We start from the raw sequence: 25044 nt of genomic DNA, 5'->3' as shown, positions 1-25044 counted from the left end.
AATTGATGTGGGTTCCTCAATTGTGTCACCGCCTTCCGGACAAATATAGGACGAACAATTACAACTTGGAATACGGAGTACTATATCGGAGTTCATGAACATGATTGAAGAGAATGCTAGATACAGTAGTACAAGGTATCTCTCGGTGGGGCAGACAAACCCCAATACATCTTGAAGCAAATAGGAAATAGGTTATTACAGCAATCACGAGTGTGATACATTGACATCGTGTCAGTACAGACTGGGTATGCAGGGTTGGTGGAAAATGACGTCCTCCAGCGAACGGGGTATGTCTAATGGTTTGATAAAGCGACAGACAAAAGAGACATTAGAAATGGTCCGAAAGGTCAGAACAGTGAGTCTGGTGGAGCGTAGATGAAGGCACTTGTTGACGCTAGTCATGACCACTGACTTCGTATTCATGATGATTACATGATAGTAGAGAGACATAAATGTCCCACCGGTTGAAAAGTGAGAACCGGAGGGATTACCGTAGTCGGAAGGATTTATGAGCCAGAGGTGAAGTTGGCGCATGCTCGGTGGCACTGGCCGGGCCTCGAACTCGGTTCCTCCTGGTCGGTGTTTGGGCGCAAAATACGCACACATACACAGACGGCAGATTCGACCGCTCAAGTCCCACACACTTGGTATGGAGCCAATGGTTGCACGATTCGCTGTGAGAGGTTAGCAACTATGGCAAAAGAACGAAGCTGATGCTCGCTTACCATTGGATCATGAGATGGCCACCATTGTCCATGGACTGGCAAACACATCTGGTGCCATTGCTTGGGTTGCTGTAGCGTTCAGTGGTCGGAGTCGCGAGGTCAGGGTCTGTCATGGTCGTTGGGGAAGTGTTAGGTGGCCGCGTATTCCGGTCAAGATCCGCACCAAAGCGTGGGGGAGACGAGCGTAGATGCGCAAAGGAGAGTGAGGACCTATTGGACCGTGACCCATAGCCAATTGTCTGGGACCGAGGAAGTCGTCCTCTCCCTTCAAGGACTTTCCGGAGTGCATGCTGGGCATCGCCAGAATCATCTTCGTTCTCAGGAAGGAGTCCCGAGGGAGTCCCGACGCTAGGGAATGTGAGGTTCGAGTTTATCAACATCGACTGCCGCTTGGGAGTCGTCCTATTCCACTCATCCGCAACTGGTCGGTATACGGGTCGTCTTGCAGGGCCCCGAGATGAACTAGCCCAGGGCGACGCCCTGCCAGATTGGGATGATGCAGCAGTGGAGGTATAAGAGCCCTTCGAATGGGGCCGGGAGCCGGAGTCACTGTGGGCCATTGCAGGTTCGCCGACGTCCGAAACCGCATAGGACGAGTTGCGGGTAGGGACAATTGGATAGTCGGAAAGATCGGCAGAGTCGAATTCATTGTCAACTGCAAAACGGTCGATCTCCATTCCACCCACAGGGTCTGTCAGGCCAGTGGATGCCTCAGAAACAGTCTGCATTTCAGTCTTTGCTCTACCGTCCTTGCCTATCTTTAGAATCACGGACTGAGAGCGAGTAGGAAACGCAGACGCAACGGTGTTCGCTCTAGTGAGGTGTTGTCGGAGGGGTTTGATAGGGGAGGACCGCCCCTTGGACGGGCTTTTGCGAATACCACTGCTGGAAGCCATCATTCCAGACGCAGACTGTCCCGATGCGGAACGCTGAGGGGGAGCATTTATAGTAGCATGGGTCACACTGCGAGCGAGCCCCGGCCGGGATCGACGAGGAGTAAAATCATCGTCGTCGTCATCCTCCTCATCGAAGCCTGAGAGAGCGTGATTAATGCTCTGCGCACGGCGAAGCTCTTCTCGCTTGAATTCCTCAGTCTGGTGGTGATACGGTTGTCTTTGTGGCTTAGAAAAGAGTCCCTTATCCGGGCTGAGCTGTGGGCCACCAAAACGGCGGGCGGGTGAAGAGAGAAACAAAGCCGGATCTTCTGCCTTGGCTATAGGAAGACGGGGGGAAGTCGAGAAAGGAGCAGGGAACAGGGCTGCATCAGAAGGAGCAGCAGACAGACTATACGTGGGACCGTGAACTTCAGGTAGGTCAAGGGTGGCATCGATCGCTGGTAATTGCGGAATTCGAGCGTCCTGCAAGGTTTGATTATGGTTCTGATTGGTAGAACTTGGGGCACTCGAGTCGAAGGGGTTCATGCTGTTCCCAGACAAACTCAGGCTTCCCCCCTGCTGCTCAATATCGTTGTCCCAAAACAACCTCTGCTGAGGGAAAAAAGGCGAGGCAGCCGGATCAATCGCAGCCAAGTCGAAGGGGTCTGGCGAAGACTGGAGACCCGCAAAAAACCTGGGAGAGGCACCTAGTAAGCGGCTAGGGGTCTCTAGATGATCACCATGCGAAGAGTGCTTTCGGTTTGTGTCGGTGGCATTGTCCAACCCGGTTATTTTCCTCCTCGATGCACTGCTTGGGGGTGGAGTTTGCATTGAAGCAGCAGACTTTGCAGAGTCCACGGTCCGAGGACCGTCTTCGCCTGAGCCACCATTAGGTTTTGTGGAACGTATCCTTTTGGCTGTATCAGTCTCCTGTTCCAAGTCCTGCAATGCATCCACCCCTCCAGTTCTACCTGGAAGCGCGTCTGAAAGTCGTAGTGGGTTTGAAGGCGTGCTCAGGCCGAATCGCTGGGGTGTTCGAAGATACTCCGGACTCGACGCATAAGGATCTGATGTGTCCCAGGTAACTCGAGGGTCGAAAAAACTAGATTCGAGCTTGGGGGTCTGAAAAGCGGAATCGCCGAACACTGTCGTTGTAGGAGTCCTCGTCGGGGTCTGAGGTTCGCCGTTTGGATAGCTGAAGCTAAACATGATTGAAGGCTCTGTCAGTATCATCTTCTTACGAAACCATTCTGGAATGGAGTCCATAGCATAGAGAGTCAGGCAGTTTCGCGAGCAACTTCTTATTGTATGTATCAAACAGTTAAGAATGGGTAAAGAAAAAAGGGCAAGCTCGTAGTATCGCAGCGACTGACGAAAGGCACGCACAATGCGAACTTCACCCCGCCAGTGGCAGAAGAGAATTTCACAGTTTGTAAGGAGACAAATGGTATGTGCGTAGAAGATTTCGAGATCCATACCTGTGGACAGGGTTATCCCAACTCATGTCAGCAACCCAGTGATCCCAGCAACCATTCAATTCGAGCTGCCAGGCAACCTAATCAGAGGTCGTCCAGATATCTCGGGCGCAGAGGAATGTCCGAAAGGAGAGGGGGTCAGTGAACGATAATGAGCGGACGAGTAACGTGCACTCTCAGTGTCATTGAAGCCAAGCAGGCAACCGGGCCGGGTACAAAGAATGTGAGCCCCCTCTTGAGCGAAACAAGGGGAAATTAGGACAAGATGTACCGATTGACTAGTACATGTCTTGTAATCTCAAAGAGTACATAACAGATTTAAGACGGAGACGAGTAGAAAGAAAAAAGATATTAGTGCTATGACAAGACAAGGGAGGACAGTCGAAAGGACCCAGAGGCTCGAGGGAAGGTTAGAGCTGCTGCCCTGGAACAAAGGGAGAAGCGGAGATATGTATGTCTTTAGCTCTGCGTGCCCTTTATCTATGTCTTGACCCTTTAACCTTGATCTAGAAGGTGGTATAGAAAAAGAGGGAAAAGAGGAGATGGTGAGAAAGGAAGAGCGTAAAAAGAGAGAAAGCTTCGTGAATGGATATGAAAGAAATCCAAGAGGGGAGGAAATCGTGTGTTTTTCTTTTCCTCTGTTTGTAATAATTTAGACACTGTATGTAATTTTTTTCTTTTTTCCATCCGCAGATCCACCGCTACGCACTTCTTTTTTGTGATCACTTAACGGAAATACGGTTCTCTGGACGACACTGGGACTCCAAATAATGAACAATAAATTAATCAGGCCAAACGGAAGCTCCAGGCTGATTCCCCTCCACTTCGCCGATGGTGTTCTATTCTACTTAGTGGAGAATATAGTTTTAGTGAGATAATCTCGGATATGGTTGTTTCGATGTATCTGTGTGTGTGATAATTGCGCTACAAGTTAGCAAGTTCTCAATCTGTCAATCCATTGAAGTCTTGAGTATTCCTGTCTATTCAAGGTGGTGAAACTGGTTAAGACTCAATTGTTCGTTGGGAAAGCTGTTTGATGAGCCAGGTTGCTGTGCAATTCCGACCGGGTGGCACATGCCCAAGGCACCAAGGCAGCCTTGTGGCTTCAGGAGCTGCCTCCCGAATCAATGCTTCTAGGTGTAGACATCGTCATCACAAAACTAGCGTACGGAAGCGCAATCACAGAGCAAGATAGGATATCTTCCAGCCCACCAGTATGACTCCCTACATCATCACGGATCGTGCATGTTGGTGTTTCTCAAGATTACCCAGATTATCAGGGCCTTCTGACACATGGACCTAAACGAAATCTGAACTAGCAGTATAAAGGCCCCCCCTGGCCCTTGAGAATGAAGATATCATTTGGCATTAGGGCGTTCATGTACAGCCAGGGGTGCATCTTATGGCTCTGAATCGGCCTTCGCACTGGCTGTCCGTTTGTCAACTTTCAAGGAGCCCTCCTGCAGTGGTCATCTTTATGGCGAACCGGCAGGTTCTCAATTGAAAGCCACACGATATATTTACTGTACGAACAGTCTATTCCACAAAAGAGATCCTGTTTTTCTGCAAATAGACGCTTGCTCGAGACTCACAACAATCTGGTTTGGAACACGGAGTGAAGTAGATATTTGGTCTCCTGTCAACCTCTCCCGCTGTATATTCTAGTCGCTGAGCCTTCAAGATGTTATCATGGACACTCTGCAGATGGTCAAGACAACCAGAAATACTGGATTGACGGATCTGCATTGCAAGTAAGGTCGAAAACAATAACTTGAGAGCTGTCTCAAAATCGCCAAACCTCCGAGTCAATATAACCCTTTCTGGACTAGCGTCCTGTGAGCTCTCAAAATAAGGTTGAATATCACGTGATATGAGGTCATCGATGTCTTTTCATGGCATGTACTTATCCTGGGCCGAAGTGGAAAGGATAATGAATTGTTTCGATTTTCGTATGGCGCCTAGAACAACTTGCTAGCATGGTGAGATATCACGCATAATCGGACAAGGTGCTTTTGATCTCTAAGCGTGGTTATCGAATGAAGATTCAAGGACAATTTCCGTCAGCTGTGCGAGGCAACAAGGGAACGCTATCCCTGATCTGGAACGCTATCGTATTATGCCTTGCGGAGAACACCGTCAGCGATAGAACCTTCCCACCAATTGGAGAACGGCTGTCATCCTATGATTGTCGAACGCTCAGATGTCCATGGGTCTGATGAGCTGAGAAGAACCAAGACTAAAAGATGACAGGCTGTCTGAGCTTTTAATTGTCGTTATTGCGGACTGTTCTGAATGTCTATTCTTTTTAGCCAAGTCGTCGATCCGCCCAAGGACAAGGAGCAGGAGGACATTTACTCTGATTACAAGAAAACCTTTGGCAAGAGTGGGTCTCATCTGCGCCCCACATTCATCTCCATCACGATCTCCAGTTGTCCTTTTCACCTGCAGGGGCAGCACTCCTTCGGCTGAATCCATTGGACATCGTCACGCCGGCATGAAGGTCTATTTCCATCAGAGATTCGCGGCCATTACTATTTCTGATTATAGATAGTCACTTGCCGGTGTGTTCGACCAGGAGCCGTTGACTTAGAAATACTGTAGGCGTTACCCCTCCAAGGCTTTCCCCCTTACCATCCTGCTAATCGGACCAAATTCGGGGAAAATCAAGATCGAGCCCTGGACTCCGTTACCTAGTTGCGATTAGCTGCTCGCCGGGGTAAGACTCGCTAAGGAGCTGGGCCGCTTATTAGTGACATTCCAATGGACGAATGGGTGAGGCTATCGTGCCTCGCTTCATCTTCTCAGCTCCAGCCTCTGGCCTTGATCTCGCCCACATGGCCGGAAAGTGGACACGGCACGTTCGCTTTGCCAATTGAGATGAAATACGTGCAACGACGACATGGCCCCTGACCAAATAGAGTATTCCTACAATAACAGTTAAGCAGCACATGTAGAATAGGGTGTCATTAGTATGGAGTAAATCTTCGATCTGTTGCAAGACTAGACATTGTCAAGAGGTCTTTATGATTAACGGAGTAGATATATAATTTATGTACTCCGTTAGTCCATAATAATGAAGAAAAAGAGTTCGACCCCGGAAGGCAGTCAACTTGTTCTTCCCACTTCCCAGTTTTCAACTTGAATCAACATTCAAGATCGTGCCCAAGGAGCTCAAGGCAACATTCTTGACTTATCTCGGCAATACCAAGTTACTGACGGATTCGTCTTGCGATGAACATGATGTATCAAAGGAAACAAATGGTTTGTTTTTGAGATCACATTCAGAGAGTCACATAAGTGATTTCGAGTCAGAATACCGCACCCAAATCAAATTTAAACATAAGACTAATGAGCTGGCTGGAGAAGACCTGTCCTCAACCTAGGCACCACGCCTACAAGACGGATCGGCGTCCGGAAGCCCGACAAGAGACCTTCGATCGTCTATCCGATATTGCAGTTTCTAGACTGGCCCAAGCTGCTATTATGTATAATCGTACGATGATTGACGATTTCAGGAGGCCAGTGGTTCTTCCTTGAGGATCACTGAGTAGCCCCATCACTAAGTCCAAACAACGGTGCAGAATGTGGAGCCTTGGAAAGCAAAAGTACTCCATACTACTATATCGTCGCAGCAACACTCACCATCCTATCACGTTCCGACATGTAAGCGTTGTAATGAACATCTGGCGAATTGAAATATTCATATGAAGATCAAATGCTGACGGTCCTTGAAGCGCCCTTTAGCACCCCAAATAATGAGCAATGGCATACCACAAGCTAATTTGACTTCCCTATTACCGTGAAACATGGCAAACTAATCGAAGATTAGCAGCCGATGACATTCTGCGACACCGACAGGGACAAGCAATCACCTACATGTCAGGGATTGAACCCTGGAGAACTGCGAAACCAATTGACTAATGTCGATTTGGATACAAAAGAGATTCGGACAGACTGGCAGCTGCAGGACATATAGTACCTATAGAAAGAAGCTGTGGTGTTGTTAGTTGTAGATATGATGAGGAGGTAGATAGTTGAGCATGCCTCCTTGGATACATTACCTAAAAAGTAAGGCAGACTATCTTTGCATTGCCACATCTCCAGCCACACTTTGCACCCCATTTATTTTCTTCTCGGCAATTGCCTGATTCAGGAACCCGATGGGCAGCAAGGATCTCAGAAGAGTCTCCCATTCGTTACTGATACTTCGCTTACCTTTTCATTCTTGGGCATGAGAATCCTCAGGAAAACTTGACTGGTGCATCAGTCCTCAGTTTACTGTACCTGATTCCATGTATGGGCTCAATGCCTTACCGTTGTCTTTTCTTTGTTGGCAAGCCACCGCTCGCTTCGAGCATAATACAGCTGGTCGGTGAATGAACCGTGCCATGAGTCAGATACTTCGAGGATTTTGCGAACCTTTTTGGAAACCACCTACTTAATCCTATTCCAATTTCAGTATCTTAAATTCCCACTTTGCCAGTGGAATTGAAATGTCGCTTCCATCGGGCCGCAGAAAAGGGCCGCGGAAACATGCTCGGCGTCGAAAGACTCGCATCAAGAATGGATTCGCTTCACCTAAATCGCCTCGATCTATTTTAGCCGAAGTACGAAGAAAGACTGCTTCGAAAACGCGCAATCAGGGTGGACTTGTCGGTGCACCGACGATCCCTGCAAGAAATCGTGGTAGTCAACAGCCATTAAAATACTCAAAGTTTGTTAGACTTCCTGCCTCGACGGAACCTCTTGAAGAGGTATGGTTGTTGTTCTCTTTTATCCCATCACTGTGGCGCTTTAGATCCGACGGCAGGGTCTAGCTTGGCTTACGGCTCTAGTTCAGCTGACTCTTCATCCCAACAGAATTGCTTAGATAGGGAACCCTTGCGGGACAACTATGTCTTTGTGCCAAAGGGCGATGTTTATATTACGCGGCATTGTCGGTCTCGGACCAAAGAGTCCAATCGGTTAGTCTACGTCGTCTATGTAAGGATTGGTCCGCGCCTTCTGCTTCGATTAATCTAACGCATCGCAGGACAATGCGGGAAAACGAAATATTGGCCTCCGCGTACCAAAGGATGTGTACACTGCTGTTCTCAAATCCGCCGCCGCGAGTGCTGATTCGCGTGCTCATGCTGTCAAAACACGAGACGAAAGGGGCCTGTCGCGAGCTCGGCAAATTCTGCGCAACAAGTTTCCACTCATGCCAGCTGAGTCCCTGGAGACTATTGTTGATCACGCTTTCCTGAAGTGCTCTGGACGTGTGGGAAGGACGACAAGGAAAACAGACGAACAAAAGGCCAATTTGGCTGTGGAAGCACACATCAGGCACACACATACGCCTTACGAATCCCTTCTCGATGCGGGAAAATCACGGCAAGAAGCCAGAGAAGCAGTTTGGGATATGGTGCAAGCTATAAAAACTGCGTGGGAGGGTGCAGACGTTCAGTCTGCTGATTCTTTGCCGCTGCGCAGTCGTTCTGACGGTCAAAAATCGACAAGTCCTGCTGACAACGTAATCTGGATTGATTGACGGCCTCTGGAGCGCGAGGATTTATTTCACCTGTCATAACGGCCATGCGACATGAACCTTGATAGAGGTCTTCTTCGACCAGCGACACCCTATTTCAAAAACGACCCTCATGAGGGTATGAGAAACGAACGATCTTATGTATCCTAACATGCATAGAGTATGATATACAATTTGCGAAGACAGAACAGGATATGACGATCCACCATCGTCGCAGTCAAAGTGTTTAATAGTGACAGTTAAGGTTGTTGCCATTGCAGACTACTGCAGTGAATTATTCCCTTGCCATAAGGAATTGTGAACAGGAGTGAGTATATCTATCGGTATCACTGCGATGAAAAGATGCATGCGAACAGCGCAGCACGCAACTCCAAAATTGCAAGACTAAACAAAAAGACATACCTTTCCACAACGATAATTCCAAACCATCTGGACCCCAAACAGTATGTGCCAAGTGTCGGTTTTTGTATCGCTCTGATGGCTATTTTTTTCAGTTAGCCCAGTGCACCAATCGAAAATTCAGTTACAAACGCAAAGCCAAAGAGGGATCATTGCTCTGCAGTTTCAGGAAGCTCATCGTCATCTTGCGCCTCCCCTTACGAGTCAGAGTCTACCTCCTCATACATTTCAACTGTGATTGTGGGGGAGACAGCGTCCTGCGAATCAGACTCCGTCTCCTCAAACACTTCAACAGTGACAGTGGGAAGGTCATGCTCCCACTCGACCATATCACACCAAAACACATGCACTGGACCAAGTTTATACGGGAAATCAAACTTTATCCCGAACTCCAGCTGATCAAACATGTGCATGAGGTGTCTCTGAACATCCTCAAAGAGGTCTACCTCTGTCGGGAAGGAGTTGGTGGTCCCATCATCCTGGTTGATCAGCTCATAATGGATGAAAAGGCTCTTGCGCCCTGGAAGTGGCTGCCTCGGATTGCTGAACTTTTGCGATTTGAGTCGCGTTGTGACGGCACTATATGCGTCGTCAATAACATCCATAATGTCGCCGGGCCGGGTGGCATAGTCCGTGTGGACGATAATATAGAGGCCCGGTTCGAGGTTGTAGGGGTTTGGCCAGTCGATGTAGAGACCGGCATCTTGCATGCGCGCCTGACACTCGTCCTGCTCGGACCACTGTGGAATACCCATGCTGTTAGATTTGTAAAATTGGTTTGGATAATACTCAACGTCTTGAAGAATGGTTAGCCCGTTCAGGGGTTTGCGTACAGTTGATCACTTGCGTCCAAAGTTGCTGGACTTGAGACGAAGGAGGGAATTGGAAAGGAAAGAGAACTTCGATGGTTGAATGATTATTCTACTGGAGAGAAAGGAAAGCGACTTTATAGTCGAGCTATGAGCAAATTGGCTTGATCAGAGTGTAAGGTGTCTCTGTTCCATGGCGTTTCTGCATTAAATTCCTTCTAAAGCCTCAAGAATCTCATAGTAAACAAAGATATTCTTTCCAATACGTCTCTCATCCTCAAAAAACCCATCGTCATGCGAATTATGATAGAAAGAAAACACTTCAGTACCTTTATGGAGATATCCATAGGTCACCGTTACGGGAGACAAAGACTCGATTCCATGGGCCTGTTGATCTGGAATCCTTGTCTATTAGCAGAAGTCTCATTCCCGACAAAGGATACTTTCTGAGTGTCATTATAACTTGTAGAAGTCTTGTGGTAAGGCGTATGATAGAGAACAACATCTCGATGTCTTGTTTGAGGATCCATGGGTCTTGATATCATGAAAGCTGATTGTGTTCTCAGTAGGTTCGTCCAGGCAGTTACCACGCTTTTTCTTTGTCGCGCAGGTCTCTAAGTCTTATGATGTCTCGAACTTGGGTCAAATTGTGGAAGCGCGATCCTACAAAAAGGCGTTTAAGTCTCAAAAACCCTTTGTTGTTGCCTGTAGCATATTGGTCTTTGTCCATTGTGATTTTTTGACATGGCCGGAATACCTGAGATGATGTCCTTTATAGCCCCCTGATATTACTACTGATTTTCATGGACTTGCTTAAGTGATATTCAGAACGGCCTTGAGGAGGATGGAGAAGTTACTATGTGTTTTTAAACTCATACTACGTGATGCTCAGCACTTATAGAGACGATCCAACAATCCTCATTGTGCTAACAATTGAATTGTTACACTAGGGAATAATATTGACCTTTTTCAAATAAAAAATAATCACTTGAACTAGGTTCGACACTGCACTCCGTGCAAATAAGTATACTCAAGGATTTCAGTACCATCTACAGATCAGAAGTCCCAAATAGGCAGTAGGGCTAGCCCTGGTCTATGCCGCTTTCGGTAAAGGCTCTTGCGGAGATTGAAGCAGTTGTCCGACAACAAGCTGCAGCTTTAAATCAGTATCGTCGTGCAAAATACTCATATCTCAACAATGGAGAGCGCAGATGTTGTCGAGTCACCGCGCAAGCGACTGAAGACCGAGGATACCCCCGTCTCGGGCGATGCTGTGCTGCATCCTTCCACCGTGCCGGGTCTGGAGTTCTCCGACGGGGATGCTCAAACATTGAAAGAAGCTGAGGTCGGAATCACCGAATTTGTCAGTGCAGACAACCTGGGCTTTTCCGGAATTCTGAAGAAGAGGTACAACTGAGACCTGAGATACTGCAAATCAAGTTAACCCTCTTTTGTCTCAGATACACCGATTTCCTCGTCAATGAGATTCTTCCGTCCGGTGAAGTTTTGCATCTTCGAAATTTGAATCCCCCCACTTCGCCTACAGATGGAACCAAGACCAACGATGCTGAATCCAAGTCGGAATCTCCTATAGCGGATAATACTGTAGAGCCAGCAGCCTCGGGAGAGAAAGATGCGCCAGCCGCTAAACAGGTGACCGCTGCCGAGTTCCAGCTCTCAGAGGAAGACAAGGCCTTATTGGAGTCATTTTTTGGCACCGAGGCTACAGAACGAATTTTGGCTCTCTATACCCGTGCCCTGTCGAACCCCAGGGCGAGACCGAACGAGTTGGGTCGAGTGAACACTGTCGTTGTCACAGATCGCGACCAGCGCATCAAGATCCACCAGGCAATCCGTCGTATTTTCAATTCGCAACTCGAATCGCAAACCGATAGTGAAGGCATGATGAACATTTCGGCCGCTCCTAACCGGAACAAGCGCAACCCCCAAGGTGGACGTGGTTCAGGGCGCGAACGCGGCCGGCTCAACTTCGAGGAGCTGGGAGGCCCCTATCTGCATTTTACGATATATAAGGAGAACAAGGATACGATGGAAGTTATATCTTTCCTGGCACGTTCATTGAAAATGGCTCCGAGAAGCTTCCAGTTTGCCGGTACTAAGGACCGACGTGGTGTGACCGTGCAGCGAGCATGTGTAAGCCGGGTCTTTGCCGACCGGCTCGCAAAGCTCAACTCTGCCCTTCGCAACTCGGCCGTGGGAGACTACGAGTATTGCCGCCATGGCCTCGAGCTGGGTGATTTGAAGGGTAATGAGTTCGTCATCACTCTGCGGGAATGCATTATTCCTGGTGTGGACCTCCAAAATCCCGAAGATGCCGTCGCCACGGCCAAGGAGTTTGTGGGCTCTGCATTGCGAAACCTCCGTGAGCGCGGTTACTTCAATTACTATGGCCTGCAACGCTTCGGAACCTTCGCAACCCGCACGGATATGGTCGGTGTGAAGATGCTCCAGGGTGACTTCAAGGGTGCCTGTGATGCAATCCTGCATTACAGTCCTCATATCCTTGCCGCAGCCCAGGAAGGCAACTCGAGCTCCATGATTAGCTCAGATGACAAGGCTCGTGCGGAAGCAATCCACATCTTCCAAACTACCGGCAAAGTCAGCGAGGCCGTGGAGAAACTACCCCGGAAATTCTCAGCAGAAAACAACCTGATCCGCCATCTGGGCCGCTCCCAGAACGATTATCTCGGAGCTTTGCAAACCATTCCCCGAAATCTACGTCTGATGTACGTGCACGCTTACCAGTCACTTGTCTGGAACTTCGCTGTCGGCGAGCGCTGGCGGCTCTATGGCGACAAAGTAGTAGAAGGTGACCTCGTCCTTATTCATGAGCACCGCGAAAAGGTCGAAGAAACCGGCCCTGAAGCTGAGGTCGACGCCGACGGTGAGGTTGTCGTCAAGCCCGCGGCACACGACAGCGCCTACTCAGCTGAAGACATGTTCGAGCGCGCGCGCCCCCTAACCGCCGAGGAAGCCGCCAGCGGCGAGTACTCCATTTTCGACGTCGTCCTGCCGCTCCCTGGATTCGACGTGGTCTACCCAGCCAACGAGATGACCAGCTTTTACAAGCGCTTCATGGGAAGCGAGCAAGGCGGTGGTCTCGATCCCTTTGATATGCGCCGCAAGTGGAAGGATATCAGTCTTAGCGGTGGCTATCGCAAGGTCCTTAGCCGGATGGGCGCCGACTACTCAGTGCATGTGAAGCTGTATTCCCAGGACGACGAGCAGTTCGTGCAGACGGATCTGGACAGGCTCAACGGCAAGGAAGCGGCTATTGAGTCTAATGCCGATTCTGCTGACAAGATCGCTGTGATTCTTAAGTTCCAGCTCGGATCGAGCCAGTATGCCACCATGGCGCTGAGAGAGCTAATGAAGGGCAGGGTCGTGGCTTACAAGCCGGATTTTGGAGGTGGACGATAGTCGCTTTGTCCGAATGTGTATATATGAGACTCAAAATAATGATAGAAAAAGTTGTAGATACCACATGAAGGCATCAACAGATATGGCGATTCTCTCATTCCAATCCCAATTTCTTACTCAATTTGTAGGTACGGACAAAGTTCGCCAGATAGCATCATTCAATAAAGAATAAAGGGTAGCGCTCCTCATTAAATCCAATTCAAATCGTTCAGTAAGTTCCATCGCATTTCGGAGCATCATCTGCGCGTCGCGGGTTCATCGTCACCGATGGAAGATACGGATGAAATATCATCTAGATCACGACTATGCGTGGCTCCTCGCCTGTCACTCAAACCCGACACCTCGGACATGGCATCGTCCAACGGATGATCAAAAGGCGAGCGGGGACGATCTACGCTTCCGGCTCGCCATCCAGCTGTGACTGGGCTGGTTTCTGGTAACCCTAATCCGACTTCTGGTTGTCTATGCTCTGTGACTCCAGCTGGAGAAGTGGGAACAGACAATGTAGGTGGTGGGGATCTAGGCGTCATGTTTATTTGATGATTGAAAGGCTGTGCTGGCCGAATGGGAATGTGATCATTTGAGGCGGTCTGAGAAGGATACGGGCCGTCGAAGAGAATTTCATGGGATCTCGCGTGTCCGTTCCATGGAGTATCGTTTTGTGGCAGCAGGTTTGTTCGAGTTGGCTGAGCCATATCCACTTGGAGGTCCGATGGGTTCTCTTGTTGAGTTTTCCGACGGCGCCGTCTCAAAAGAAGGAATAACGCTCCGATGAGCAATGCGGCGCCAACTACAGATACTGGGACAGCTATAGCGATTGTCTTCGTGTCGCTGCTTCCCGAGCTGCTGTCTCCCGGTTGGGGAGAAGTCCCAGTCGATGATGAGATTGAAGAGATTACTGCGGTCGTCGTCGCGAGAACGTTTGTAGTTGATGATGATGCGAGGGATGTCGGCTCATTTGTCGTGGCAATTGTTTGCACATTGGTAGCCGTCCAGTCTGACCCGAACAGAGGTGTCTGCGAAGATGTAGAGACTGGCTCGCTGTACCATGGCGATGGTTGCTCCTCTCCAGGAGACAGCGGTTGTATATTGTGCTCATTGGCGCTGTCCAGGAAATTAGGCCTTTCACGATCAATCATTCTGTTATACCTATCTGTGGCCGTCTCACGTTTCCGGGATATAATAAGACAAGCACTCCCTCGAATGATTCAACGTCGCATAACCAGTTAATGAAACGTTGCAATTGTCCTCCAGGCTCGCCAGACTAAATGTAGAGCAGAAGCCAGTCCTCACATCCAAAACCTGTTCAACCGCCAAAGTTGCTTATTGCTAGAAGCCCAGCAAAGTGTAAGAAACGCAATAAGCATGCACTTGGAATTTCTCCTGTATTCTTGCCTCCAGGTAACAACTTGCAACAACAAGCAAATGAAGAGGGGCAAAGCAAGGAGAAGAAGATCACTTCTTACGAGATCGACAACAAATAAAAGAAAAGTACAGAAAGGCTCGCCAAAGTGAGCGCTGACATGGCGCAGCAGCTTCAAGCGGTTACCAAGTATAGACCTGGACAATGAAAGGCCACCGATCAGCGGCCAATCAGCGGGGAGTGAGGCAGCCGCCTGCCTCTGAACACGAACCGCTGTGCACTGTGTATTCGTAACACGACGGGACTAAACTCATCGCTGATTGACTGCTTCAGAAGTCTCCATGTCCATTGATCCTGGCGCGCGGCATGTTGCAAGCATTAATGCCTATTGATAAGGCTCCATGATGTCCACAGCGGTTGCATAGGCGCCTCGCTCAGTTGAGTATGCAGTACGGAGCAGTCTCGTTAGAATGAACAGACTTCCTGGTCGCATTATGTGGGCCAGATAAGCGGGCACGAAGACACAGCGACCTGAGTTGTCTACCGCTTTGATCGACGAGTTAGCTAAGGCAGTTTAAGATGAAAAATGCGTGTCGTTGGGGGCCAAATGCTTCGACAGTGGGACAAGACACTCAGTCGTAGTTATTGTCACGCAAGGGTTTGAACTCTAATGTCAGCTAAAATAACACTGTTTCCCATTTGGCCTTGCCAATGAAATGAAGGTTTACCTCGTATACTGAACATGATCATGAACGAAACGGGAGAAAGCATGGAACAAGAGGAAGCGAGGAATAGGGAATAGTCACGTGCCTAACGGAGATCGGAGATAAGTGAGAATGTGGGGCGGGGACGACGCCAGGTGCTTCGTCACCGATCCTAGTCGGATCGGCGAGATAACACGGTTGGGCTTGTATTCATTCCATTATCTTCATATTGGGATACGTTCGAGCTCATTATGAGTGGTTTAAGAGAGACTTTGAAAGAGGGCTGGCACCCTAAGGGTAAGTCTGGAGGAAAAGAAAGCTGGCGGGGAGACTTCAAAGGCATCAATCAAGTGGTTCGTACTTCTCCGACCTCTTGGACAATTTCAGTATTTGGCATTTGCTGACTCTCGTTTTGGTATAGGCTGGATGGATGGGAAAGGGGAAGAATAGGGACAGCGAGCAGGAACAGCACGTCTCTCGACCCTTGTCATCGCTCAAGGACCCATCCGCTTTCGGGCCACCACCGAAACACATTGCAGTCCATGGACCTGGTGCGGTTCCAAATCAGACGACGCCGGATCGCAGGGGATTAGGGGCGCCTCTATCTCAGGAAGAGATCCAGCACGCACAGGCCAGGCAGCAGGAGCAGAATCGGGCAGAGGAAGCCGAACCCCCAAAACCAGCTGGTCCGCCGCTGCCCTACCGAGTGAATACGACGGGTATAAATACAGATAATCTTCCACCTCCTCCCGCCCGAAGATTGCACTCGCCAGCAAGTTCAGTTTCCTCTGCGGGTTCTAGGCCAGTGCCGAGTGTACCACCTCCGGTTCCTCCTCGCATGAACTCTACTACACAGTCGCACCCAGCAACCCCTCCCCCAGCATATTCCCCATCAGAAACGGCTTCTGAGGGATTCTTGAATCAAAGTGCTGTCACCCGTCTATCCAATGCTGGAGTTTCAGTTCCTTCGCTTGGCATTGGACACAATAGAAGCAGCCCTAGCAACACACCCGGTGGAGTAGCCGGTCCAGCCTCAGTCAATGAGCTTCAAGCTCGCTTCTCGCAAATGAGGACGAGCTTATCTCAATCTCCATCGCAAGCCCCCTCCCCACCGGTTCGTGGAAGCACAACACAGCCCGAGTTATCGACAGCATCTCCACATAGCAACTTGCACGAGCGGCACAACGATAAACTTCAAGCAGGCAAAGAACGAGTCCAGGACCTAAATGACAAATACAAGATCACTCAACGCTTCAATAACTTTGTCGACGAGAAAAGGTCGGCAAACACATCCATCTCATCCCAGCAATTCCGGCTTCCTCCTACACCCCCGCACCCTGATCGAAGCCAGCCTTCACCCGACTCAGTAGAACTAGACGCATTGAACCGGCGAAAGGCCCCACCACCGCCGCCTCCCAAGAAAGCAGCGATGCGATCAACACCTGTCAACGCCCCTTCTTCAACGTCACCTGTGCCGCCGCCGCTCCCGCTGAGTACCAAACCCGCCCGAGCGGAGGTTAGGTATAACTGAGGTCGAGTCGATTGTATCTACTGCGTTTTTTATTATGGGATTTGTCCATCCCGTTCGTTTCACTGTATAATAGATCAAATACAACCATATCCCCGGACATGCATCCACCAACCGCTCCAACGCCAGGCGGGAACAGACTTGCAATACTGGTAGTAGGGATCGTAATGAAAGTGGAAAAATCTGCATTTACTCCCAGGACTCTCGGCCAATTGACCTGAATAGAGGAGTTCAGTAATATTATCTTCCGGCTGACTGACTATTCTACTGATAAATACTATCGACTAAAACGGCTGTGGCGGATGTGGCTTGTTACCGTCTTTAGCGAAAAATCACCAACTCCAAGGTCTGTCCTCCAGTACTGTGGTTCAAGGAGAGGCAATCTTGATAACTCGACGGCAAATGGGACACCATCAGGATCAGATCAGTGCTATGCGTTCTGCTATCTCAAGAAAAATTCTAATTAGGCACCTTGAAGTTGATGAAAATTCTTGAGTAGAATCAGTCTATGGTATTAGATAGGTCGATAGGGCTTCGCTATCTGCATCTTTGTGTTGGCTGCATAACTTGCATTAGTGCAATTCTGCAGTGAGTCTAGTTTTGCTCAGGGGTAGAAATGTTGAATTAAGGATCCCCCATACCTCGGGTCATTCTATATCTCTAGAGATCATAATTATGGGCCATTTCCCCTTTGTTGGGGGAAATCCTTGAATGCTTCATGTGAACGAGGTTCCAGGCGCTATGACACCTTGATGTTGCCTTAATGCCTAGGCCCTTGTCGCCTTGGGGTTAAGGCCTTCAAATCTCGTGCCATGCCAAATCCGGGGTATCCGCGGCCCGGTCGCTGACTAATGTGGGACGCCAAAATGCCAAAACTGAAATTTTATTGCGTACCATTTTTGCGACGCGGATCATTCAAAAAGAAATGGTCACCATCCTACTACAGTCTGTGCAGGTCAACAGGGATGGAGGTACGAAGCTTGTACTTGTATTGCTTTACATCTAAATAGATGTACTCTATTATTGAAGTATAGAAGATAGAATATGCTCGTCGAGAGGTCTCCGAGTCTTCATGCCTTTGCATCATTGTTCAGCACATCGCGTGAGGATGACGGCAGTGGCAAGAAACCAACCAACAGGTATCTACCAGAGGCATACACTGTCTGGATCCGAGTAATAAGCTATAGCCTCATCATCATCATCAAGATTTGACCAATGCGCTTCTATATAACTATCCATAAGGGCCCTTGTTATGATGCATCTAGAAGAACATTTTCTTCACAAGCCTGCTAAAAGAGGTCGAACCGTTGCGATCAATTGTGTTGGGCCGAGGTCTCATCGACGCCCAGAGCAGCCAAGTTCCCAACAAATGCATCACGGCTCCACTTTTGGAGATACTAATGACCCTTCAATAATTTTTTTGTCATTGACGCGATTAGAACTATCTTGATTTGTAGATACTCAGTTGATACTTGCTTTTGAATTGGCAGTTTACACCTCTAAGGATTTATCTATCCCGCATCTGCCTCTGTGCGATTTGATCGAACCTTGGGAGGAGGTGGAACTACTTCATTACCCTTTCTGCTTTGGGAGGTACTTTTGCGACGTTGAACCTCCCTTTTCTTTTTCTTTTTTCCAATTCTTCTCCCACCCTTCGTCTCGTCTTCCTCTGTTTAGAAAAGGGCCGTTATCTCGAAAGTCTAGAAGTCTAGTCCTGTCTCGTCAATTCTTGCGTCACCTGCGAAATAGCCCTCCGGTATACGATCATGATCGACTTCAACGTCGACACCGAGGCGGGCCCTGCTGTCGTGCGCTTCGGTTTGCCGCCCACCTCACTTTTCAAATTCCCTCCGAGCGAACTTCCGGAGCCTCTTCCTGCTCCTCTGATCTCTGAGCCGACATGGAACCAGCCATTCAACATTCCCCCTGAGTTGTACAAACAGCTCCTGGACGTTCGCGTGCCCATTACCATTGCCAGCGTCTACGCAGTCACCGTCGTCATCATCAATCGCATCAACAAGAGTCGTGGGTACAAGCCCTGGGTTTTCAGCCAAACGCGGCTCTTCAAGCTTTTCGTCATCCTCCACAATGTCTTCCTGGCCATATATTCCGCATGGACGTTCGTCGGCATGTTCCAGGCTTTCCGCAACTCCTGGCCTCACCGCGAGGACCCGCACGGCGTCGTAGGCGTGCTCGATTCTCTTTGCAAGATCAATGGCCCGCGCGGCTACGGAAATGCTGCCATCTACGACTCCGTTACCGACCAGTGGAAACTGCCGAACCCGGAATTCCAGTTGGCTGCGGGTGGTGTCCCGGACCCGACGGACGTTGGCCGTATGTGGAACCAAGGATTGGCCTACCTGGGCTGGATCTTCTATCTATCCAAGTTCTACGAGGTGTTGGACACTGCTATCATCCTGGCGAAGGGCAAGAAGAGCTCGACTTTACAGACCTACCACCATGCAGGTGCGATGATGTGCATGTGGGCGGGTATCCGCTACATCGCTCCTCCCATCCTTATCTTCACTCTGGTCAACTCTGGTATCCATGCTCTGATGGTATGCAAATATCGCTCTTATAATCGTCTGTAGTAATTGGATACATTCGCTGACCATTCTCTCTAGTACACGTACTATACTCTGACGGCACTTCATATTCGAGTTCCCGGCGTCATCAAGCGCTCTTTGACCACCATGCAGATCACGCAGTTTGTGGTTGGGACCACCTGGGCCGCTTCGTATCTCTTCGTCAGCTACACTCTTCCCGGCAAGCTTTCGACTGCAAGCGCTGCTGCTGCTTCTGCTACGTCCGTTATTGAGGCTGCGGCTGCGACTGCCTCGGCTGTAGGTCTCGGTCCCTGGCTCAAGAAGTTGGGATTGCGTGCTGCTGGCGCAGAGGGTGCTGCCGAGAACGTTGGTTACTCGTATGCGGATGTCCCCAGCAGCTCGGCTGCTCAGCGCACACCTATTGGCCCCTTGACCACCTGCATTGATACAACCGGTCAGGCTTTCGCGATTTGGCTCAACGTTATGTACCTCCTGCCTCTGACATATCTGTTCGTTCGCTTCTTCGTCCGGTCATACCTGCACCGCAAGGAGCCGAGCCAGCCTCACCCCACTCACATGCATGCTGCTGAAAAAGCTGGTCTAGATGCTCTCAAGGGTGTCAGCCGAGAAATCCAGAAGTCTGTGGAGATGAATGGGGAGATCAGCACGGAAGATGAGGCAGTTCAGAAGGCCCAGAACCAAAGGGCCAGCGGCAAGAAGGCACAGTCGCAGATCACCGACAAGTCACCGATCCGAACGCGCTCTGGCGCCGGTCAAAAGAAGCGTGGCACCAAGGAGTCCGACGAAGGTTTCTCGACTGTTCCTCCCAAGAAGGGGGCCAAACCTCAGACGAAGGAGGAATTGGAGAAGTTCCCTGATGTCCCTGACGTCCAGGGCACTAATCCTTTTGAGGTACTGGAGAAAGCTGCTTAAGCATGCTCTCTGATTTGTCAATGTTCTATTCCAATAGAAAAGAACATCTCTCCCCTACCCTCCGACTTTCCTTTTGAGGTCCATGATGCCCAGGAATTGGTCCTATCGAGGGGTAATTGAGGGTCCCTACCCTACATTCCTGTCATTCCCGTCGTTGAGTCGACGAGATTAGATCCCGCTGGGCTCTCACCGTCGAGCGGTCGGTTCCTGCTGCTGCCTCTCTGCGAGCATCCGCTGTGTCTATTCAGGTCCGCCACGGCGTAAAAGCACAGAGATATAGACCATGCAGATAACGTGGTGTATCTCCAATCCTGTTGTCGCCGCCTTATCTGTGTCGATTCTTACGAAACTCTTTGCTTCTTTTTATGTTTGTTGTGTACATATGTTCCTTGAATTTTTTATCCGGGCGTTGAGTGAGGGCTTGGAGGTTATCTGGCTGAAAAGAACAAGGTTAGCTCACTTCATTATTATAAATTTTTTTTAGCAATAAAATAAGAAAATCTCTACAGACACACCTCCCCTTTCTGCGTTATTTACACTCTCCTGTATGTAACTCCTGGTAGGGGTTAGATTCGAGGGCTGTTTTATGATTCTTACAATACTCTAATTCATAGCCCAGTGATAAGCCCGGTCACATGATCTTTGTTTAATCAATTAGGTTACATCCGGGAGTGTGTGTCCAGGAAGATCCCCTGAAGGAATGGCTCAATAATGTCCCAAGTCTAATCAACCCCTGTACAAGCAGTCCGTCCACGGCAAAACTCCCGCCTGTCGAGACTGTTCAGAACTTTGAGTGGAGGAAAAATACAAGTTCAGCTATCGTGCGGATTCCCCACTGATGTTGATTTTCTTTACAATTCCCCGCATCGCCCATCCTGGTTATGGATTCGATACCAAATTGTGCCCAATGGGTGATCCCTGCTCTAGTGCAGACTGACAACGCTGAGGGGTACCCGTGCCCTTCAACAAGAATCTAGCGCATCAGACCATACTGAGCATTGTCATTTTCCGGCGGGATGGCTTCTTGGTTCTCTTGGACGCTTTTCATAACGCCTTGGCTTGATTTCATCTGACAATTGGGTGGCTCTCTAATCAATAATGTCTGTGGCTTGGAGATTTGTGGATGGTGAAGTGGCTTGGGGGTGTGAGAACCGGCGATCTAAAAGTCTTTAATAGCCTGTGCGTGCCATCCCGTTTGTAGGTGTTGGAACCAGGACCTGTCCTTGGAGCTAGTCAACAGCGTGGTGTCGCTGAGGTTCGGTCATGGCGCATATTTACCGACTTCTCCTTCTTCTTCTTTCAAATCTGTGGTTCTCGACAGCTGCTCAGAACCAGTCAGAGACTGAATGGCCTCTTCACGATAATGGCTTGAGCAAGGTAGTCCAATGGGATCACTACAGCTTCCAAGTCAACGGACAGAGGATCTTCATCTTTTCTGGCGAATTCCATTACTGGCGCATTCCAGTCCCTGAGTTGTGGAGGGATATTCTCGAGAAGGTGAAAGCTACCGGTTTCACTGCCTTTGCGTTCTACTCTAGCTGGGCCTACCATGCACCCAACAACAGCACCGTCGATTTCTCGACTGGTGCTCGTGATATCACGCCCATCTTCGAGCTTGCAAAGGAGCTCGGCATGTATATGATTGTGCGCCCGGGACCCTACGTCAATGCTGAAGCCAGCGCGGGCGGCTTCCCTCTGTGGCTGATGACTGGCGAGTATGGCTCGCTGCGGAATGATGACCCGCGGTATACGGCCGCGTGGACGCCGTATTTTGCAAACATGTCTCAAATCACGAGCAAGTACCAGGTCACGGACGGCCATAACACGCTCGTCTACCAGATCGAGAATGAGTACGGCCAGCAGTGGATTGGAGACCCGAAGAATCGCAATCCGAATAAGACTGCGGTAGCTTACATGGAGCTCTTGGAAGCGTCTGCTCGTGAGAATGGTATCACGGTGCCATTGACAAGCAACGATCCCAACATGAATTCGAAATCTTGGGGATCAGACTGGTCCAATGCTGGAGGCAATGTCGACGTGGCTGGTCTGGATTCCTATCCGTCAGTGAGTTACCGTCCAATTATTTTTTATCTGATCTGCTCTGACTTTGGAAGTGCTGGACATGCGACGTAAGCCAATGTACCTCCACCAATGGGGAGTATGTTCCTTACAAGGTGATTGATTATTATGACTACTTCCAAGAAGTTCAGCCCACTCTTCCCTCATTCATGCCTGAGTTCCAGGGCGGTTCCTACAACCCCTGGGCCGGTCCTGAAGGTGGATGTCCTCAGGACACCAGCGCTGAGTTTGCTAACCTGTTCTACCGATGGAACATTGGCCAGCGAGTGACTGCCATGAGTTTGTACATGCTGTATGGAGGGACCAACTGGGGTGCGATTGCTGCTCCTGTGACGGCAACCAGCTACGACTACTCCGCTCCCATCTCCGAAGATCGCTCGATTGGGGCCAAGTATTCCGAGACCAAGCTACTGGCATTGTTCACCCGTACCGCAAAGGATCTCACAATGACAGAGGCGATCGGAAATGGAACACAATATACCACAAACACAGCCGTCCGTGCATTCGAGTTGAGAAATCCTCAGACAAATGCCGGGTTCTACGTCACATTCCACACTGACACCACTGTTGGTGGCAATCAAGCATTCAAACTTCATGTCAACACTTCTGTCGGTGCCTTGACCGTCCCCAAGAACGAGGGCCTGATCCAGCTGAATGGACATCAATCCAAGATCATCGTAACTGACTTCACGCTCGGCAAACGCACTCTTCTCTATTCAACTGCCGAGGTCTTGACCTACGCCGTTTTTGAAAACAGGCCTACGCTCGTGCTCTGGGTTCCTACCGGAGAATCTGGCGAGTTTGCAATCAAGGGAGCCAAGTCAGGGAAGGTTGAAAATGGCGATGGCTGCTCAGGAATCAAATTTAAGCGTGAGAAGGACTATCTCGTCGTGAACTTCTCTCAGGCCAAAGGATTGAGCGTCTTGCGGCTCGATAATGGAGTACGCGTGGTTCTGCTCGACAAGGCCGCCGCCTACCGCTTCTGGGCTCCTGCATTGACAGATGATCCTAATGTGCAAGAGACCGAAACTGGTGAGTGCACTTCATACAGAGTACATTGTCGTTTCATACTAATGGTCACAGTCCTCGTCCACGGCCCGTACCTTGTTCGCTCCGCCAGCATTTCCAAGACCACATTGGCACTCCGAGGAGACTCGGTTGAGAAAACCACGCTAGAAATATTTGCGCCTCACAGCGTGAGGAAGATTACCTGGAACGGGAAAGAGGTCCAGACCTCTCACACCCCATACGGCAGTCTCAAAGCGACTCTCGCCGCACCACCAGACATCAAGTTGCCCGCTCTTACCTCCTGGAGATCCAACGACAGCTTGCCGGAGCGGCTTCCATCGTACGATGATTCCGGCCCAGCCTGGATTGGTAGGTTAGATCCAATCTATAAGACCTGGCCAAATCTAATACGTTCCACAGAGGCAAACCACATGACCACATCTAACCCTAGTCCACCTGCAACCTTTCCAGTCCTGTACGCAGACGAATACGGTATGTCAACCCCTGTCTCCCTATATTATCACTGGTTTAATCCGCATACAGGCTTCCACAACGGCGTCCGCCTCTGGCGCGGCTACTTCAACGGCTCAGCTTCCGGAGTCTTCCTCAACATCCAAGGAGGAAGCGCCTTGTACGTCACTCTCCCCATCCTATTCCCTCTCAACCCTTTTTGATTGATCAAAACTAACAACCTCCCTTCGCAGCGGCTGGTCCGCCTGGCTTAACGGCCACTTCCTCGACTCCCACCTCGGCACTGCAACAACCTCTCAAGCAAACAAAACCCTTACCTTCCCATCCTCAATCCTCAACCCCACCGAAAACGTCCTCCTCATTGTCCACGACGACACAGGTCACGACCAAACAACCGGCGCCCTCAACCCGCGCGGCATCCTCGAGGCCCGCCTCCTCTCTAACGACACCTCGTCTCCCCCCCCCGAGTTCACCCACTGGCGCCTCGCCGGCACCGCAGGTGGGGAATCGAACCTCGATCCCATCCGCGGCGTCTTCAACGAGGACGGCCTCTTTGCAGAACGCATGGGCTGGCACCTCCCGGGCTTCGACGATAGCGCCTGGACGTCCGAGAACTCAGCCACGTCCGCCTCATCGGCGTTGAGCTTCACAGGTGCAACCGTCCGCTTCTTCCGCAGCGTCGTCCCCCTCAATATTCCTGCCGGCCTGGACGTCTCGATCTCCTTCGTGCTCTCGACGCCCACGGCTGCGCCCAAGGGGTACCGCGCGCAGCTGTTCGTCAATGGGTACCAGTATGGTCGGTACAATCCGCACATCGGGAACCAGGTCGTGTTTCCTGTTCCACCAGGTATTCTGGACTACCAGGGCGATAACACGATCGGGTTGGCGGTTTGGGCGCAGACGGAAGAGGGTGCTGGCATCCAGGTGGACTGGAAGGTGAATTACGTGGCGGATAGCTCGTTGAGTGTTGCTGGATTTGGGAAAGGCTTGAGGCCGGGTTGGACCGAGGAGCGATTGAAGTTTGCCTAGTTTGCTGAGTATTGAAAAGTATACTATGACTAGGGTAGTTGATGATCTTTGTAATGCAGATTAGGGCTGTTAGTCGCTGATTCATAGAATTGAAATAAATGGTATCCTGGCCTCGTCATGTGCAACCAAGTC

The 25044-nt window shown here is 49.9% G+C and overlaps 6 protein-coding genes across 6 annotated transcripts; 4 read left to right on the top strand and 2 right to left on the bottom strand.

Annotated features, from left to right (window-relative positions):
* Nucleotides 1-73: 73 nt before the first annotated feature.
* AFUA_1G16745 (PHD finger domain protein) lies at nt 74-3758 on the bottom strand. Its single transcript, XM_747949.2, has 3 exons — nt 3079-3758; nt 726-2801; nt 74-674 (listed from the first exon to the last, which is right to left on the bottom strand). Exons 1-3 carry the CDS (start codon nt 3102-3104, stop codon nt 488-490), a joined length of 2289 nt encoding a protein of 762 aa, XP_753042.2. The 5' UTR covers nt 3105-3758; the 3' UTR covers nt 74-487.
* A 2436-nt stretch (nt 3759-6194) lies between these two features.
* Nucleotides 6195-10073, bottom strand: AFUA_1G16740 (uncharacterized protein). Its single transcript, XM_077804005.1, has 3 exons — nt 7120-10073; nt 6952-7067; nt 6195-6889 (listed from the first exon to the last, which is right to left on the bottom strand). The coding sequence occupies exon 1, from the start codon at nt 9754-9756 to the stop codon at nt 9199-9201; it is 558 nt and encodes a 185-aa protein (XP_077659916.1). The 5' UTR covers nt 9757-10073; the 3' UTR covers nt 6195-6889; nt 6952-7067; nt 7120-9198.
* Nucleotides 10074-10709: 636 nt separating this feature from the next.
* Nucleotides 10710-15362, top strand: AFUA_1G16730 (pseudouridine synthase PUS7). Its single transcript, XM_747947.2, has 2 exons — nt 10710-11217; nt 11271-15362. The coding sequence occupies exons 1-2, from the start codon at nt 11009-11011 to the stop codon at nt 13249-13251; spliced, it is 2190 nt and encodes a 729-aa protein (XP_753040.1). The 5' UTR covers nt 10710-11008; the 3' UTR covers nt 13252-15362.
* A 73-nt stretch (nt 15363-15435) lies between these two features.
* Nucleotides 15436-17606, top strand: AFUA_1G16720 (uncharacterized protein). The gene is made up of 2 exons (XM_747946.2): nt 15436-15671; nt 15740-17606. Exons 1-2 carry the CDS (start codon nt 15570-15572, stop codon nt 16847-16849), a joined length of 1212 nt encoding a protein of 403 aa, XP_753039.2. The 5' UTR covers nt 15436-15569; the 3' UTR covers nt 16850-17606.
* Nucleotides 17607-17732: 126 nt separating this feature from the next.
* AFUA_1G16710 (elongation of very long chain fatty acids protein) lies at nt 17733-20838 on the top strand. The gene is made up of 2 exons (XM_747945.2): nt 17733-19404; nt 19471-20838. The coding sequence occupies exons 1-2, from the start codon at nt 18613-18615 to the stop codon at nt 20323-20325; spliced, it is 1647 nt and encodes a 548-aa protein (XP_753038.1). The 5' UTR covers nt 17733-18612; the 3' UTR covers nt 20326-20838.
* Nucleotides 20839-20956: 118 nt separating this feature from the next.
* On the top strand, nt 20957-24912 carry AFUA_1G16700 (glycoside hydrolase family 35 protein; the record flags this gene model as incomplete). The annotated part of the gene is made up of 5 exons (XM_077804004.1): nt 20957-22389; nt 22440-23436; nt 23488-23781; nt 23833-24043; nt 24117-24912. Exons 1-5 carry the CDS (start codon nt 21589-21591, stop codon nt 24910-24912), a joined length of 3099 nt encoding a protein of 1032 aa, XP_077660172.1. The 5' UTR covers nt 20957-21588.
* Nucleotides 24913-25044: the final 132 nt, after the last annotated feature.

Source organism: Aspergillus fumigatus, chromosome 1, assembly GCF_000002655.1.
Source record: "Aspergillus fumigatus Af293 chromosome 1, whole genome shotgun sequence".
Taxonomy (NCBI): Eukaryota; Fungi; Ascomycota; class Eurotiomycetes; order Eurotiales; family Aspergillaceae; genus Aspergillus; species Aspergillus fumigatus.
Note: the sequence above shows the minus strand (reverse complement) of the source record. Positions and strands in the feature narration are given on the sequence as shown.